Here is a 20,116-nt window from a genome sequence, read left to right as displayed (position 1 = left end):
ACAATATATCGCAATACAATATGTATTGTGTATAGTTCACCCAAATTGAAACTTACTGTGAGGGGAAAAAAATTCAAGTTTACACTATTACTACTATTATAATATCTATTAAACTACTATAATGTTGAATATAAAGTATAATAATGCAATGGGGGAATATATGTGGGTCCTTATAATGCCAAATGTCTTGTTACCAGTAAAAAGTGGCCTACATTATCTCAAATATATCTAGTCAGTGACAGAGTGCAACATATTCATCTAAAATAAATCTGTGTTTCAGCTGCAGAGTCATGAATTTTTTTATTCTGGTATCAACATTGTCCTGTGCATTGGGTAACCAGCACCAAGTCTATTCATTTCCACCCCCAATGTAATACAAAATTTAGCATTTTAAACAACAGTAAAAATTTTTGTTATCCTTTTACCATATGTCTTGGAATAATATCGTATTATTGTATTGTGAGTTCAGTATATGATATGTATTGAATCGTGACACCCCTAATTTATATAGATGCACACATACATAAATATATATACACATTTTTTTCATGAGTCTGAAGCTGAAATTGCCGGAGGCTGCGAGAACCATTATTCTGAATGCAGGAGTCGTCGAGTTTATTTATGTTAAAACAATGTTTAATAAATACAATGTCATTTGAATCTACTCCTCCCCATGCTGGGAACATGAGATGACATGTGGACACCTCCTGGGACAGCATCTGTATGGGATCACGTGTGTTTGTGGGTCCCGACTGCAGAAATCGCTCACAGATCGTGGTCTTAAGTTCGCTTATTGGCGGGATGCAGGGGAGAAGCAGAGAGATGCAGGGGGGGGGAACCCTGCATCTCTCTGACAGAGGGATTTTTTTTTCTCCTTAAAAAAAAGGTTGAAAATGTATAAAAAATAAAAAAAAAAGAATGAAAATGAATTACTCTTTAGCATTATAAATAAATATTTCTGGTAAATTTTTACATAGTTGAAAGAGAAAACAAAATACATAAGATGTTACAAAACAAAGTTTCAAATAACAACAAAAAAAAAAAGATATTATCACATGTCAAATGCACATCATTGTGTATACATAACAGCGTCTGCAGACCAAAGATCATGACATGGGTTATCTGCCAATCAGAAAGCAGACTGTGGGAGGAGTCAAAATAAAGAGCTCTAATAGGCACAGAGAATGAACAGTGTTATTGGCTGAGGGATTTTTCAGTCACAGGTCAACCAGCGCGCGTACAATTCAACATTAACACAAACACATCGAGATTTTTCAAAACGGCCGAAAGAACACTTTGGTCATGACTGTGGCCCCAACACGGATGAAACTGAATGACTGCGCAGATGATGCAAAGCGCAAATTTAGAAAATGACGGCTAGTAGGGTCGCATAACAGTCTACACATTCGTAAGATGATCCCCATGGATGACAACGAATGATTTCGTTTGCTACGCAATTGAACAAGAACACAGATCCATTTGTCTGCTTTAAGGCTAATATCGAACTAAAAGCACTAAACTTACGTCCCCTCCACCAAATTTTAAAGGCTAACATGAAAATACATTCGAGTTTTTAAGGTTTTCCTTGTCGTTTTTTTTTTTTCTCAAAGGAAAGCAAAAAGGTCTCGGCGGTGCTAATGCTAGGCATGGCTTCTGTCGTTCTACGATTCGACTGTTACGAATTCCCCCCGTTGCCCAGTCTGCGATTTTCAATGGTCGAAACAACTATGAATATTCATGTAGGACCACCGTTTACAAAAGTAATAGTAGTACTTACAGTTATAATAAAAAAAATTCACATGTTTTTTTTCTCGTTTTTCATTCCAGGTGATGCTACAAGGTCTAGCAAACGGCTAAGTATCTCTAAAGTCTTGTCTTACGAATGCAAACAGTCTGTAAAGACAATCACATTTAAGTTTGATTCGGCAATCTCTCTGAGGGAAGTTCGTCAGGTCCATGTCTAGGCCCTCACGAGAGAGATATGACTAGGGCTCTTCAAGTTAGGCCTGTGCTCTGGTCCCTTACGGTAAAGAAAAATATATAATTGCCTTTCTTAACTCCATGCATATTCAGCATTTGGATTTATATAATTTCAGCTCCGTCCAATAGGATTCTTCCATTCGGAACTACGGAATCTGAAGCAGCCAATCACAGCGATCACTGGCCCATCACCTCTATGACATCATCATCCGAGCTGCTCCCGCCATTTTCCGCAAGCGAGGGGTGCGTGTCAGGGCGTCTGAATGCTGCCCCCAGCAGGCCGGAGGAAGAGAGGAAATTGGAGGAGTTAGAGGCAGAGGCTGACGTAGAGGACAGGCCTCTAGGATGTAGGGATCCTGGGAAGAGTGGCTGGGAAAATGGTACCGGGAAGCTAGAGAGCATGCTTGCCATGCTAGGGTTCATCATGAAGGGTGGGAGCGAGGAGGAAGTGGAGGACGATGACGAACAGGGCACAGAGGATGAAGAAGAGGCCAGCATTCCAGCGTGGGTGGAGGATGTTGTGTTGGTCGAGCAAGTCGAGGAAAGAGTGCTGTTGGACGGGCCAAGTCCGAGCGGTTCAGTGGGGAACATTGCATGTAGGTCGCCCAGAGCCTGACCGGCTTGCTGTAGAAGGTGCGACCTGCTTCCAAGTGAAGGTGGAGCCATGTGACCCAGGGCACCCAGCAAGGCAGGGTTCAGCCCCATGGGTGTGAACCCGAACCCGCTGCTTAGAGGAAATCCCGGATAACTCCCGGGAGCACCGACTGATGTTGAGGTCCGTTTGCCACCAGGCTGTTTGGATGTCCGACTTTCCAAAAGCTTCCGCTTCAAACTTTGAACATCCATAGATGATGCAATGTCATTACTGAGCTGCCGGTGCTGGTCAGGGATGCGAACTGGGTGCTGGATGGGTCTGTCCACTCCCGAGGGTTCAGGTGTTCCTGAAGACGGTAAGTTCTCTACTGCAGGAACTGGTTCTTTGTTGCTATGGAATTCTCGGAGGAGCTCGGGGCTGTCTTGGGGCGAAGGGCGAGGTGGAGCCTCAGGGGTTAAACGTTTCGGCTCTTGAGGAGATGCACGACCATTACTGACAGAATGCAGGGGAGGGCCGGAATCCTCTGTGAGAAAGAAAGAGATTTTGTTAGTGTATGTTGATGTAGACTAATGGGTAAAGATCTGGGATGGTCAATAAAAGATCATAGGTTCAATCCCCAGTAAAGGGTTGATCCATCAACAATCAACACTGCGACTTTGATCAAGGTAGAGGTCTGTACACCCACAGAAACCCCACGCAATGAAGTGGGTTACAAGAAAAGTTTATAATTACTTAGGCCCTGTTTCCACCTGGTATTAAGATGCGTTTTGGATGATCAGATCACAAGTGGACGCCATTGTGTAAATGGGGTGCAAAACGTTTTGAGCTTCTCCACTTCCAGAGGTAGTAGAAAACACATTTAACAGGATTGCTTCAGTAGTCTAAAGACCACCTACTCTCCACCTGTAAACATTATGGGAAGTGCGCTAGCCAGACAAGATTTAAACTTTGTCAGCTGAAGACCCAAGTTTGGTTTGAAGACGAAAAACGTACTAAGCACAATGTTCTCTCACCTTTCCTGATTTCTTCACAACATTCGGCATGGTATTGTGGCTATCAGAGCAGAAACGAAAGCTGACACTCTCTGTATGTTTTTTCGTCATCTCCGGGCGTGTTCATATGTAAATTGCGCAAGCTTATTTTGTCTATTAGCTCGAAAGATCTGAAAAATCCTATACATTTATCCCCCCCCCCCTCGAAATCAGGACAGAAGTGGTTGAAAGTGGACAAAAGAGGTGGAAATGTATATGTCTCCCCCTTGTCCACTCGTGATTTGATCAGCCAAAACGCATTTAATACCAGTTCAACTCAAGTCAAGTCACCTTTATTTATATGCCGCTTTTTACAAGATTTGTAAAATAAATAGATCTAGCAGTTTTTAAGGCCTTTCTGTATGTAAAAATGCTTTCTTTCCACAAAATGCAAAAAACCTCTAGTTTTGTTTTCTTCCAGCTGCACTCCATTTTCTGGCTTCTCTCTTAAGGGCCCGAGTGTGCTCGTTGTACCACGGAGTTGGTGCAAAAGTGCAATAGAAAGAGTATTGCATATAGTTGTTAATCTTTAATCTGTTATTTTGTTTCTTATGTTTCACCATCTTCTGAGTATCAAGCAAAGGAATGCAAGTTTGGACTTTGAAAATTACACTATAAAAGACTATAAAATGGGGTCTCCAGCCTCAAGGTTACGCAAGAAGAATTGCTAAATGACAAATTAGTAAAACACCTCTTGAAGCTGTGGCTCCTCCTTCAGGTGGTCTTGGCTTTCCAGAGCGGATGGCAAATATCCTCCCATCATTGGTCCTAATGTATGTGCCTGCAGTGCAAATAACACAATATGAAGTGAATAAACCTTACCAACAGTACAGTACAGTACAGTACAGTACAGTACAGTAAACACTCACAATAGTTTTCTAAAATGGAGGTACCTTTGGATCCTCGGATAACGTGTATACTCTCCCCTGCACCGATTCGGGCTTGGACATCTGTGCTGCTGTTGGACCCTGGGATCACAATATCTGAAAAGTAAAGACATAAAAACCATGAAGAAACAAACTGAGAGACCTCAAACATAGCAAGTAGCAGCATGCACTACAAGTGAAGGGTCCGTACCGGTGGTGGTGACGACGCGCTGTACGTAAACGCCGGCCTTTTGCAGGTAGTTGACGGGGAATCCTGCGCTTGAACTGGGGACGCCCATGGGTACCTGTCGAGGCATCATGGGAATGGGCGTGGACTGAACTGGCCTCACGCTTGCAACTGGTTTCTCTTCTAAATGAGAGGGGGGCCGCCTAGAAAAAAAAAGTTTTGGATAAGCAAACACATTTAAGACCCAAACAAAACAGCACAGCACAGCACTATATTGAGGTTTTCCTGCTTTGGACCCACCAGTTCCTCTGGCTGAAAGCAGGGATATTGGTGAGTCTCTGGTCACTAGCTGGGTAGTAATGTGCGTAAGAGGGCCGTTGATACGGCACGGATGCCCGCTTCTCATCTTCATAGCTTTTCTTGGCTGCTCTCTTTTCTGCTTTGGTCAGTTTCAAATCCTTGCGGTCCATCAGGAGAGACTCATGATGGAACGGTTGCTGGTGTGGAAAATAGAAAGATTTTAGTATATGTGACTAAATGACATAGGAAGGAATATCAGCACAATCTAATTAATATTCATGAGCTAAGCCTCCAACATTGTAGGATTTATAATTTGTCTACATTATTATTTCAATCTATCACGGTTTGTATAGGTATAGGTGAGCACAAGGCATTTAAGAGTGGGGATACAGAGCTTCATCAAAAGTGATTTAAAATGAGGTGCCTACATCCTTGCCCCAGTATTTACCATTATATTACTGGACCCTCCAGGAAGGTTATGAAGAAGCAAATGCACAAGTCAATTAAAATTCACGAGCAAAACTTATACCATAGTAGGATCTAAAATATTTAAATTTATAAATGTTTGCAGATTAAAATAAGCATATGTGACTGGAAGGCTGCCTTCAGCATTGTAGGATTTAGAATATTACTGGATTAAATTAATTTGGTCAAGTAGCTAGCTAGTGTAAAATTCAGATGACTGGACAACTTCAGCACATTCTAATTAGTATTCATGATCTAAGCCTTCACCATTGTAGGATTTATAATTAGTCTAGAATACTTCAATTGATAAATGTGTTATGGCATGGAATTCAGACAAAAATTAGCTTATCTGATTAAATGTTCTATGAAGCCACGCTGGTACAACCTAATTAATATTCATAAGCCAATTCTACACTTTAGTATGATTCAGAGTTTTCAAAAAACAGTTGTAAATCAATTAAAACTCAGGAGCTACATTTTGACAGTTTGATTCAGAATTCTGCAGAATAGATTCTAAAATAGTCCAATTTTAAAACTAGTTGCTGGTGTGGAAAGCGGACAGAGTAATTACCTTGGTTAAGAGGTTTGGGTAAAACAGACAGGCTTGTTTAATGACGATTTCCATGTCCTCACTAGGGACCAGCTCTGACTGGCTGGCATCAGGCTCCTCCTCTACAAAGTGCAACAGCGACTCCACTTCCTTCCGCGTGAAGGTGAGGACAGGGTTCAAATCGTCCACGACTCGATCTGGCCAACACACAATCATAATGTCAAAACTGTTCAAAACAGCGAGACACAAAACACACCTTCCTACCCTCTCTTACCAGACATGCCCTGCTTGGACACCTGACGGTCGTAGATCTTCTTCTCCAGTGTGAAGTCACACACCAGCCTGTAGATATGGCAAGGCTTGTGCTGCCCGTAACGATACACGCGGCAGACGGCCTGAGCGTCGTGACACGGGTTCCAAGAGGCATCGAAAACCACCACGCGATTCGCACCGATCAGATTCACCCCTAAACAGCCAGCCCTGTAAATACAGCAACCTGTTAGTCCAGACCTCATCATTATTGGTGGCATATTGTAACATCCTGCAGGTTCTTCACCTGGTGGACAGCAGGAAGACCCAGGCTTGGTTGTTTGCAGGGTCATTAAACTGGTTGATGAGTCTTTCTCTCTCTGAAGCCGATGTGCTCCCATCCAACCCTGCACAGGAGACATAAACGAGGTGAATTTACAAAGAATACACACCCTAAACCATGGCAAACCTTAGGCAGAGTTGATCTACAAGACGCAGAAATTAAAACAAAGCTGAAAATATGGGTCTGTAGAAAATATCATGACAAAGTTGGAAAAATAAATAAATAAATAAATAAGGACCAATATTTATTATAAAAATTATTCTGAAATGTATTGCTAACATATTTAAATTGTTAATTATTTTATTAATATTTCTCAGATATTTGCAGATATTAAAATATTATTATTTAATCACAAATTAAATGTAAAATATAATTCTTAAATTATAATTATTAAAAATGTATATTACATTAAATAAATTGTAATTATTATTTCAAATTATACACTTATTTCTTTCACACCATACAAATGAGGCCTTAAAAATGTAGCTGGCTTTATATTTTAGGAAGAGGGTCCTTTGCAGGGGATCATTGTATTTGGGGGTCCTTGGCAGTGTTTTTTTAGTATCACCATAGCTTTTTGTTAATATTTTGAATTAGATTTTATTTTTATATTTTCTGTTTTTACTATAATTTTAGTTAATCTTTTAGTAATTTTGTTTAAGTTTTTTTTTTTTTAAATGTCTGTATAGTTTTTATTTTTAGTTATACTTAGTACTTCAGACTAAATAAAAAAAAAAAAAAGAAAATGTTGCCTTGGCAACTAGCTAAAATAAGTTTATTAACGAAAATGGTTTTTTTTGTTCTTTTTACGGTAACCCTAGTATCAAAACGTTTGAACACTCACTGTAGTAATTGATATTCCGGACCCAGTTGTGCGCCCCAGTTTCTGTTTGGATCGGCATGGGCCTCCGACTCAGGAAATCTTCGATAACTGTGAGCGTGGATAAACTCTGACTGCAAGAATCACACACAGATAAATGAGCCAGTGTAAGCATTGAAGTAACCATAAAATAACAGCATGACTGACAGTACAGGATGCTGAAGAAGAGATTCCAGATGAAAAGGCAAACATCTGTACACTGTCACACATGGAAAACGCAAACATAGATTTCCCACCTGAAAACAAGTATTTTATCTCCTCGACTGACGCTGTCATCAATCAGGTGGAAAAGCAGAACCATCTTGGCCGAGTTCTCCAGAACACCCGTCTGGTAGTTGGTCATGATATCTTTCGCCTAAAACAAATAGATTCCGAAATGACATCACATCCATGAGCTCATTAACATATAACCACCAACATTTACATATCAAATGTTCTACTCTAATTAAAATCTATTCAAAGTTCAGCAGCTTTGCACAGCAGCACTGTTTATTTTAGCAAAATATTATATTATATATCAGAAGAAACTAATATTTATGGCTGCCTTATTTTCTTTTCTGCAATTTGATAATATCAAGCCATAAACCCTGGCTTTTATTTCAATTAATTGTGTTCCCACAAAAATAAATACATTCTAAGCTGAAGGTTTTACCCATTCATAGGTGATGACTTGGTTGGCCCTCTCCTGTAGGGGGTTCAGGGGTCCCATAGCAGCCATCTTGCTGTTGGCAGGGTCGGACGACTTGCCCTTTATTCCCGGTGCGGAGCAGCGCGTCCCACTGGTGGAGTTGAGGTCATCCAGGTCAAGATCCTGCTCATTGGCCAGATTTTCCTTTTGCAGAGCTTCGTACAAAACGTCTGGATGATTCCAGATCTACAGGAAGCACAAAAAGGAGTTAAGCACATCGACCACTATATAACAACAGAGGTGAGTTTGGGGTCTCCATACCTTGCAGCAAACACAAAAAGCTTTAAGCGGATTGAGTCCGAGCCATCCGCTGTTTCCCGCCTCCCTGAAGCGGTTCATGAACTCCGTGTACAGCGCCCTCTGCAGGCGAGACAGTCGTACCAGAATCACATGCTCCTCTTTCGGCGGCAACTGCATCCGGAGAACATCATGGCCTCGTCTGGGAAGGTAGAAAACAGTTTAGCCTAATTTTTGGTCCAATACGAAATATCAAACAAAAATAGTTTGAGTCAGAGCCGTAGTTTTGTGGGCAGTTTTCCGATATATAGCGCTACACCACTTCGGGCAACCAGAGTTCGAGTCCCGACTCATGGTCCCTTTCCAATCCTGTGCCCCTTTCTCCTCCCTTATCACTTCCTGTCTCTCCAATAAAGGCAAAAATGCAATAAAGCTTTCATTCTGTACCTAAACCTCATTTCAAGTTCAATTTATGTGAGAAGCAAATACTGAAAAGAATGATTATTCTTAATAATAATAATAATAATACTTTTTTTAAATAAATATTGAATAATAATAATAATATAATAATAAATATATGTAAACAATAATAAATATTTAATAAGAATTAAGTAAATTATTATAAAGGTAATAACAATAATAAAATTTAATAATAATGGAATAAATATTGATTACAATAATAGTAAATAAATGTAAACAATAAATATTTTAATATAAACTTACATTAATATTCAATAATAAATATAATATGTAAACAATATTTAACAATACATAAATGTAAACAAGACTGCATATTGAATAATGATAAATATACATATGGAAACAATAATAAATCCTTAATAAAGAATAATAATGTAAATGATAATAAATGTAATAAAATGTAAACAATAAATATTCAATAATAAAAAGAACATGTTTATTATGTAAATGTAAACATTAATATTCAATAATAATAATAATAATAAGTAAATGATATTTAATAATATATAAAAGTAAACAATACATATTGAATAATAATAAATATATGTAAACCATTTTCAATATTTATTAAAAGTTATAATACAAATATAAGTACATAATAAATATTTAACAATAAATGTAATATAATATTCCATACTACTACTACTAATAGTAAATAAACAATAAGTATCCATTATTAATAATACATTTTCACAATAAATATAAACAATGATAAATATTAAATAATAACTCACCTCTGCACGAAGCCCTCCAGTAGACTGTGCAGGACGTGACTCCTGTATCTCATGAGCTGGACGTCCTGTGGCGTGCTGTCTATACACTGACCGTTCAGAATGGGCCGTTCGAACATGTTACTAAACTCCTGCCGCGTACCGAGGAAATCGGGCCGGACAAAGTCTACCATGCACCAGTACTCGATCAGGTTGTTTTGCAGCGGGTATCCGGTCAGAACCACCCGTCGCCGTGACCGGATGTTCTTCAGGGCCTGGGAGGTGCTGGCGTGGCAGTTTTTAATACGGTGGCCCTCATCACAAATGACGACATCTGGACCGGGCCGCGACAGCGCTCTTTCAATCCCTGAAGATCACAGACGAGACATGAAATTTCATTATAGACCACAGCCAGAGTAGATGCCATGCGTTTTCCACCCGCGAAACCCCGACAGACCTTTCATGAGCTCTTGCTGACGGTCCTCCTCGTCCAGGTCAATAATCACAGGACCCGCAGGTTTCTTGGTCTTCCTCTTGCGGCCGGTCACAAAGCTCTTTTTGAGCGACAGCAGGCGGTACATCTCATACCCCATTAGCAGCACCCCACCGTCACGAGTCCAGTCCTCCACCACCTTGGCCCGGGCCACTGTGGTTCTGCTCCAGATAAAAAAAAAGAAATGCATGAACATTTCGGCAGAATTGCAGCGCATTCAACAATACATTTCAACAGTATGTGTGTTCCTTGACGTTGCTAGCAGAACTACAGATAATAATTAACACTCAAATCATCATAAAACTTAAAATCATTGACGAGGAAGATCCCAAACATATAGTGAGTTGCTGGAGTGGCGTTCGTACTTGTGCTCATCATTGAGGATGTGAACCTTAAAGGTTCGAGGTAAAACCTGGGCTGGATCTGTGTCGGGGGGAAGGGACTCAGCAGCAGGTAGCCAGAGATTAAACTCAGCCAGCCAGTTCTGTAGTGTATTCACCTGGAGAAGAAGGGAGACATGAGACACAATCCTCTCTGTAGTATTTAATTTAACCCCTCAATGAAAATGCCAGGCTGGCTTTGGTTCTCGGACACTCACAGGTACAATGGCGAGGACAGTTTTGGCTCCAGTGTGCCGCAGCAGGACGTCAATAAAGGAGATGACCTGTAGGGTTTTGCCCAGGCCCATACTGTGAGCCAGAATACAGCCGAAGCCACTGCTGCTCTTATAGCGCTCAAGAGACTCCACCAGGTTATCATACAGAAAACGAATACCACCGATCTGACAGAGAAAGCAAGAGACATCGCAAATGGGTTCCATGTCCGACTAAAATGAAAAGTTACTGAAAAAAAAAAGCTAATTTCATGGCAAATGTGTGAATACCTGGTGTGGTTTTACAGCGCTGGCGAGCTGCGGGGCGAGGAACAGGTCCTCCTCTTCTCCGGGGTGGTTGATATTGACCAGCACCCTTCCCTGGGTGTCTGGTTGATTGAGGGCGTCGTTCACATGAGACCCGCTACTCTCCTCCACCCCGGGAGTGATCGAGCGATCTTCATTGTTGTCCTCCTCACTGCTTATTCGCATGGCATCTTCATCACCTGAACTCAACTCAATCACATCTGGAGCAGAGGAACAGAAATGAACATCAAGACACCTAAACTTCTTCTATATATACTGAATATATACAGTTATAAATGGCTTTTTAAATACTGTATTATTAAAATTTTATTTTATTTATATAATTATTATTAAACATTTATTACATAATATATTTTAAATATAAAACTTCTGTCATTTACGTATATATTTTTGCTCTTATTATTACAATTTATTAAACATTATTAAAATTATAATAAAATGCTGTATATATGCATATATAATGCAAGCGATACACTAAATAAATAATTTATAATATAAATTATATATATATTTTTTTTTCCAAATATTATATTAAATATTTATTTTATCATTTACATGTATTATTATAAAATATTTTTTACATGTATTGTTATTTTTATTAATAATTGCATACAATAAATGTTCTATATAACATTTATTATTCACATACATATTGCTATTATCAGTACTAATTATTAAACTTTTATTATAAAATTTGTAAATTGTATATACACACACACACTGTATGTATGTATGTATGCATGCATGCATGTATGTATATTTTATATATATATATATATATATATATATATATATATATATATATATATATATATATATATATATATATATATATAATGTTAAAAACATGTTTAATAATAATAAAACGGAATAATAAAAATTCAAGATTTGCTTTAAAAATATTTAGCATATTTATCATTTAAATATAACAAAAAATAATAATGTAATTAATATAAATAATAATATTGTTTTATATTACAGTGTGTTTATGTTGAGTTTACCATCTCTAAGGGCAGGCAGCTGAGGGGGTGGGGCTTCTTTAGCCTCGCCCTCATCTCCGCTGCTGTCCAGACAGATCACTTCCTGTTTGGGACCCGGCACTGCAGTGGATAGATCTGACAACAGCGACACTTAATAAATAACTAAACTAATTAAAGGATTAGCTCGCCCAAAAAAGAAAATTCTGTCATTAATTACTCTCTCTTGTCGTTCCACACCCGTAAGACCTTCGTTAATCTTCGGAACACAAAGGTACTAAAGACGTCATTAGAAAAGTCGAAGTGACTGCAGTGGTTCAACCTTAATTTTATGAAGCGACAAGAATACTTTTTATGCACAAAAACAAAACAAAACAACGACTTTATTCAACAATATCTTCTCTTCTGTGTCATTCTCTTACGCTGTTTACGTCCAGCACTTCCAGGTTCTATGTCAGAACGCCGACTCATTATTATTGGTCGGCTCCTGCATCAGCATTACACTCATGCGTCGTGCTGCTCATGTGATCAGCTTTGGCCAATACTGAGTCGGCATTCTGAGGTAGAACCTGGAAGCACTGGAGGCAAAAGTATTCTTGTAGCTTTAAAAAATGAATGTTTACTACCTTTCTGGACCTTGAAAGTGGTGGTTAAATTGCTGTCTATTGATGACTCAGAAAGCTCTCGGATTTCATCAAAAAATATCTTAATTTGAGTTCCGAAGACAAACTAAGCTCTTACGGGTGTGGAACGACCTGAGGGTGAGTTATTAATGACAGAATTGTCATTTTTGGGTGAACTAACCTTTTAACTAATCACAATACAAACAGCTGAGGAGGAGGAGCGGGCGGCATAGGTGAGTCTCACCTGCATGAAGCGGGAAGTCTTTCCGCTGCTGTTCGAGACGTCGCCGTCTCTCAAGCTCCTCCTGCTGGGCGGCTTTGGTTCCCGCTTCCAGCTGGTGCTCCGTAAGGAGCTTCCTGCAAGCCGGAGGGGAGAGATGAAATTAGCAGGAAGATAAATGATTGTATTATAAGTGTGACGGTGATCAACAAACATGCAGAGCAGGGTATGGACCAATGAGATTTCAGTTTGGGTGAATTCCTGTTGTGTGATGCCTATTGTGTCTGGTTGGCACTAAAAAATGTTTTAATGATAACTTATAAACCTTTAAAGACAGCCCTACCGTGAACTTCGAGGTTGTTCATCAATGGTTTATGCTTTTGTTAAGGCCATTATTTCAACTTATTTTTTAAAATGACTGTATTTAACAGTGGAATTTGCGATGAAAAACTACCCATGATGCTGTACAAAGAATTCCACCAATCAGAGAGTTGTGCCAAGCAAATTGCACCAAAAGAGCTCTTTAGCTCCGCCCACTCCCATTAAACTGCGAGTTGGTCTCGCAACGCTGTCAAAATACTTAAATATTTTTAGATATTTATACATATTTTGCAATACACTTAAAATATATTGTTCTTATAAATATAATCAACATCTTTCAAAGAATAATTCTATAATTCACTATTGTTTTAATTTGATTATGTCATTCTCAGTGCTTCATGGGATTCTTTCCCTCACTTATGCCATCAAGTACAGTCTTGTATTTCTTCTTGTACTTCTTTTCTTTTCTCTTGTGATTCATCTTGTAGCTAGTTTTTAACTAAAAATAAAGGTTCTTTTTTGGCATCGATAGTTCCATGAACATCCATAGAACCTTTTAATTGCACAAAAGGTTCTTTATAGTGGAAAACATTATTAAAATGTTCTTCACACAGTGATTCTTTTAAGAACTGTTCACTGAAAGGTTCTTTGGGGAACCAAAAATGTTTCTTCTATGACATCTGTGTGAAAACCCCCTTTTGGAACCTTTAAAAGTATATGAGAAAACCACCAGTGCTAAAACAGTAGGTGGGATGTAATGCGCACTATTAGTAAATCAAGCTCAATACCGAATGTTCCTCCTCAAGTGAGCAGGTTTAGAGGTTTTGGACTTCTTCTTGGTGTTGCTGTTGGCAGACGTGTTGCTGCGGCTGTCCGGGCTGGAAGCGGGTTGAGAGCCGGGCCGTGATGACGTCCGTGAGGTGGACGAGGGTTGGGAGGGTGGCCGGGACGAGCGGTCAGGGCTGGAGTCTCTAGACATAGGTGAGGTAGGTGCCGGGCTGGTCGGATCTCTTTGATCCTCGGCCTCCAGGCTCTCCAGCTGGTCTGTTGAGAGGAAATACCAAGCGATCAATAATTCATTTACAGCCAGAAAGCCAAGCGCACACATTAGTGATGATGATGCCAGACAGAAGCCTGATGCTTTTAACCACATGTAAATGTCTACAAGAGTTTTTTAAGATTATGAAATCTGGTTGCATTATGCACATAAGGAGAATCTTTACAGATTTTCAAACATGCACATTACAAGATATTAGGGCTGGGTAAAAATATAGATTTCTCGAATTTTAATCGATTATCAGTCTTAAATCCCAAGAATAGTTCTTTTAATCTATACAAAATGAGATGATTTCTTCCCAGCTCTTCTCTTTATCTGTACGGTTGTGGTATGTTTTCAAAGACACGCTACACTGGCAGTCATGTTGTTGCCACACTTCCACAAGCTGTTCCTCCAAACCCGCTGTCCAATGAATCTGTATTATTATTTTCGCAGTCGCAGTTTCAAAACTTCTCTTTCGCCTCCGTCTCCTTGTAAACTAGTCTGTTAGTGGCTATTGTGAAAGTACAGACGTAATCATAGTCATAATCATCCCAATTTAAAATCCTAAATACCAAACATGTTTGATATTATCAGGGCGGCCCCAATGTGTCTGTGAGCAGACTGGGAAAATTTGATCTGTAAACACCTCACATTACCAGATAATCTGGCCAAAACATCGTAACCACGCAAGGTTCTGGACAATTTTTCCTCAGATTGTCGAGAGGGGTAAATTAGGGATAAATCGGCCTAAAACTCCCGGCTTTAATTAACGCAAGCTCAAACTCAAAAAGGTATTTGCTTTATAAAATAATGGTTATGAATTGAAAAGACGCTCACCGCCTGCATCTTCCTCATCATCCCCATCATTCTCTCCATCCTCTTCCTCCTCCATCTCCTCTTCCTCCTCGCTGTTAAGGCTGGGCTCCAGGTCGCTCCCTGAGATCGCCTCTTCTGACATGGCGTCCCCTGGGTCTCCAAGAGCATTACTTACACATCTTCATTCAGACCACCTGAACAACAAACATGTGATTTTATTAGACAATACCCTTCAAAACGTTTTGGGAATGAACAATTTAAAAAAAACAAAAACAAATTAATACTTTTATATTCAGCAAGGAAGCATTAAATTTATCGAAAGTGAGTTATAACGATACAAAAGATTTTAATTGCAAATAGAACTTTCTATTCATCAAAGAATCCTGGGGGGGGAAAGTATCTTGTTTTCCACAAAAATATTAAGCAGCAAAGCTGTTTTTAACATTAGCAATAATAAGAAATGTGTCTTTAGCGTCAAATCATCATATTAGAATGATTTCTGAAGGATCATGTGACATGTGGACTGGAGTAATGATGCTGAAAATTCAGCTTTGCATCACAGGAATAAATTACATTTTAAAATATATTAAAATAGAAAACAGTTATTTTAAATTGTAATAATATTTTACAATGTTACTGTTATTACAGTTTTTTTAATCAAATTAATGCAGCTTTGATGAGCAGACGAGACTTTCAAAAAATCTTAGACTCCAAACTTTTGAATGGTAGTGTATATTTCAACATTTTGATATCACCATCTGCAAACAAAAACATAACTGTTGTGAATATTTTCCATTTATTAACTCCTTGTCATAAAAAATACACTCTGATAGTAACTTACAATTTAATTTCAATTTGTTTCTGACTGAATTAAGAAAATACTGTGTATTTAAATGGACAAGAGTAAATAATTGTTGCTTGCAGCCGAGTACAAATCAATGATCAGTTTTAATTTTTAGCAATGCATTTTTTACATTTGCTATATTTATAAGGTTCATAAATTAATTCTGTTTTATTCACACACACTTTTTGTTGTTCAGCAAAAGTATTTATTTCTTTAATAAAGAAAATTTGCAACAAGCTAGAAATTCATACAGCTATGAAGTCATTCAACGTACTGGAAAACAAAGTGAAAGAACACATTCCTACTGATGCTTTCAAGACTATTACAAGTCATTCTTGTTCTTCCACACAACATTATAAAATCAACTAAATTTGCAATAAAAACAACATGTCAGACACATTTAGGCATAAAAAAATGGACAAACAAGATCAGTGAATGTAAAAAATGACAGTAAGCAGAACTGCTTTGGTTAATTCTATCGATATTAACCATTGAACGAGGAATAAAACAACAAGATGGTCACACACTACACTTGATGGTTCGTTTTCAGCTAAACTAGTGAATGAAAGCCCAAAAAAAAAAAATGAAACTACACAAAGTTAACACAGAACTCAGGGTTGTGTAAGTCACTTTAAACTGGCCAATTGTCAGCTACAATCAAACATCAGAGCAAAATCGCGACTCACAAAAACTGCAGTTCAGGAACAGGAGAACAAAGAGCAACCAAAGAACTCCAATCAAAAAATGTGTTGAGAGAAGAAACAGAAAGAACCAGAAGTAAAAAAAACAGAAGGGAGCGAGAGATTCAGGCCTGCTTACATAAGAAGGGTTATATAAGAGAAGGCAGCGTTTCCCAGCCAGTGCGCGGTGTGAATGTAGGCCACGCTGCCCATGACACACTGACACATTCACACAGTACAGCACAGCCTGTTCCACAACAACCGCTCCACCTGCACCTTCAGACCGATCGCACAACACTCACACACACTATTTATATGGCGTCTTTTATGTATATGTGTCATATATAACACTTTATTATACACTTTACAACACAAAGTATTTTATAGTATTATAATTAGCCTATATTTATTTATAACACTTTATTATACAATAAAACATAAGTATTTATAAATATATATGCTGCTCATGTGTTCAGTCGGTTTTCAAATCATACTCTATTATACAATAAAATATATTATATAAAAACCTGTCGAAAGCTGTCATATATATATGACAGCTTTGACATTCTGCAAAACATCTTCATTTGTGCCCCACAAAAGGCAGACAGTCATACAGTTTGAAAATGTCATGAGAAAGAGTAAATTGGGAAAAAATGAAACTGGCGCTGCGTTTGTTCCGTAAGTAGAATAGGGAACGCGTAGGACATACAGCGTAAGCTTTTTGAGGAATACGAAAGCGCGGTTTTGGTGGAAGCACGTGCAAGGCAATCATTTGTATATTAAATATATACATTTACATGTTTTTTTTTTTTAAATGACCGATCGTTTCGCTAGATAAGACCCTTATTCCTCATCTGGTATTGTTTAAAGCCCTTTGAAGCTGCACTGAAACTGTAATATTGACCTTCAACCACTTGGAGACCATTGAAGTCCACTGAAAGGAGAATAATCCTGGAATATTTTCATCAAAAACCTTAATTTCTTTTTGACTGAAGAAAGACAAACATGAACATCTTGGATGACATGGAGGAGAGTAAATGATCAGGAAAACATTTTTTGAAAGTGAACTAATCCTTTAAGGCAGAAATACAACCAGATGTTGAATTTACACCTAACTGCACACAAAGCCCACCATTACAAACCCACTGACCTCGACTCGAACAGTGCAATTTACATAGAAACCGAGCAAAGAAACCAAATCAACCATGCTTCATTAAAAAGCCCTTAAATCCATCTTTTCCATCATGGGAATGAAAGTGTGTAAAATGAAACCGCTCGTGAAGATTATTCTGCACCTGCCACTGTCATCATATAAAACCACAAACCCGCATCACATTTCATTACACTCGGAGTATATTAAGCTATTTTGATATTACATGTCATACAAATATGTTTCAAAGCGCTTTTGTGGACTGAAGTGAATGAGGCACATTTACATAACTGTACCTGGTGACCAGCAGCGCCGATAACCGATGAACAACCAGCCTGAAAACACACCTAACATCCACATTATGAGCGCAAAACCACGTTAGACTGAAATATCTAGATGTTTTGTATTGTATAATACGCGTTCTGTGTAAAACACAACATTATTTCAAGCCTAACGAGCGCGCTAGCTGTTAGCGCGTTAGCACGAGCGCGCGATGCTCTCTTTTGTTGACGTTAGCATCCGCGCTAACTCTGCTCAAATATAACTACTAAAACACATTATGGCCTCCGAAACAAGCGTGTTCGGTGTTAAATGAGTGTCTTACCTTTTTACTCCCTTTTTAGGATCCCGCGGTTGTGCTGTGATTCATTAAATTATTAATATTAATTTTTGTAATACTCACTGATTCTTTTATTTTAACTATCAATTGTGCACGAGCACCGACCTCAAACGCCCGCCGAGGCGCACAGACTGAGGCTAATAGTTCCGCTCTTCATACGGTCCGGGGGGCTGAATGTCATTGAGTGTTTCATAATCACTTAGAGGGTTGCATAAAAGTAAATACAACAAGGTGGCGTGTTGTGTAAATGCCTAGAATAATCCATCTGGATGACTTACAAAAGGATGTTTAAGACAAGACTGTCAGTCACAGACAGTGTCACTGTACTTTCAGGGGGGGGGGGGAAGGGAAGACTTTCAGTGGGAAGCCTGTACTTTCATTTATTTGTCATTTTGGCATGCATTTTTCACACATTTTTGATGTTTTGAATAGTATATTCAATTATTGCATACATATAAAACAGTAAGCCTATAGGTTATATATCATGACCTTTTGTATGCAAATAGGTGATACTTATTATATAACTTATTATATAATGAGCATGATAGGCTGTTATATGTTATAAAACAGCAATGTTTCTGGAAAGGTTGTGTAGATGCCAAACATATCCAAGCTAGATAATGCCTGTATCATTATAAATTAAAATATATTATTATTTGTAATGTATTTGTAAAGTTACATTTTTGTATTCAAAATATTTTTAAATAATGCATTAAAATATTCTTATGTAATTTTAAATATTGTTTATGATACATAAGACGTACAATATTTTATTGTATTAAAATAAGCTATATATCATTATATATTTTTGTGCATGTTATATAATTTATTATATAATTAGGAAATATTTAAAAGTATGTTATAAAACAGCAATGTTTAAGAAAAGGTTGTGTAAATAATTAAAATATGATGGCTTTTTACTTAAGCCTGTATCATTATAAATATTATATTATATAATTATAAAATAATATAATTAATCATGTAATAATATGCTTTGATTAACGTAGGCCTATCATATAATAATATACTTTCATTAATGGTATTATTCTTTTTTTACTTATTGTATTTTTTCGCATTTTAGCACGTATCTTTATAATGTTTTTATATTTTAAATATTGTAAAAAAATATTCTTATATTTAAAATATTATTATGATAAATAAGATGTAACATTTTATTGTGATAAAATAAGCTATATGTCATTATATATTTTATGTGCATGTTATATAATTTATTATATAATTAGGAAATATTTAATAGCATGTTATAAAACAGCAATATTTCTGGAAAGGTTGTGTAGATGGCAAACACTTTATTGATAATGCCTGTATCATTATAAATTAAAATATATTATTTGTAATGTATTTGTACAATAACATTTTTGTATTCAAAATAATTTATTATATTTTAAATAATGCATTAAAATATTCTTATATAATTTAAATATTATTGTTAATGATACATAAGACGTAAAATATTGTATTGTGATAAAATAAGCTATATATCATTATATATTTTATGTGCATGTTATATAATTTATTATATAATTAAGAAATGTTTTAAAAGTTATGTTTTAAATAGTTGTGTAAATACTTAAAATATGATGGCTTTTTACTTAAGCCAGTATCATTATAAATATTATATTATATAATTATAAAATAATATAATTAATCATGTAATAATATGCTTTATAATGGAGGCCTATCATATAATAATATACCTTCATTAATATCATTCTTTTTTACTTAATGTATTTTCCGCCTTTTAGCACATATCTTTATAATGTTTTTATATTTTAAATATTGTAAAAAAAATATTCTTGTAGAATTTAAAATATTGTTTATGATACATAAGAT

General features: G+C 37.2%; 1 protein-coding gene across 3 annotated transcripts; it reads right to left on the bottom strand.

Moving 5' to 3' along the window:
* Nucleotides 1-614: 614 nt before the first annotated feature.
* On the bottom strand, nt 615-18,434 carry rad54l2 (RAD54 like 2). Of its 3 annotated transcripts, none has more exons than XM_048182700.1 (22): nt 18,248-18,434; nt 14,991-15,162; nt 13,903-14,158; nt 12,818-12,930; nt 11,975-12,088; nt 10,938-11,173; nt 10,653-10,835; nt 10,420-10,553; nt 10,019-10,215; nt 9,586-9,928; nt 8,396-8,573; nt 8,099-8,320; nt 7,683-7,801; nt 7,411-7,520; nt 6,531-6,630; nt 6,249-6,454; nt 5,996-6,171; nt 4,960-5,156; nt 4,684-4,862; nt 4,500-4,589; nt 4,298-4,387; nt 615-3,098 (listed from the first exon to the last, which is right to left on the bottom strand). In XM_048182700.1, exons 2-22 carry the CDS (start codon nt 15,109-15,111, stop codon nt 2,158-2,160), a joined length of 4,305 nt encoding a protein of 1,434 aa, XP_048038657.1. In that variant the 5' UTR covers nt 15,112-15,162; nt 18,248-18,434; the 3' UTR covers nt 615-2,157. The 3 variants fall into 3 exon arrangements, with proteins under 3 accessions (XP_048038657.1, XP_048038658.1, XP_048038659.1); XM_048182701.1 differs by lacking the exon at nt 18,248-18,434 and adding an exon at nt 17,940-18,169 and having other exon boundaries at nt 14,991-15,163; XM_048182702.1 differs by lacking the exon at nt 18,248-18,434 and adding an exon at nt 17,991-18,169 and having other exon boundaries at nt 14,991-15,163.
* Between the last annotated feature and the right edge of the window lie 1,682 nt (nt 18,435-20,116).

Source organism: Megalobrama amblycephala, linkage group LG2 (assembly GCF_018812025.1).
Source record: "Megalobrama amblycephala isolate DHTTF-2021 linkage group LG2, ASM1881202v1, whole genome shotgun sequence".
In the NCBI taxonomy this organism is placed as follows: Eukaryota; Metazoa; Chordata; class Actinopteri; order Cypriniformes; family Xenocyprididae; genus Megalobrama; species Megalobrama amblycephala.
The sequence above is the reverse complement of the archived record's forward strand: the minus strand, read 5'-3'. Positions and strand labels throughout refer to the sequence as shown.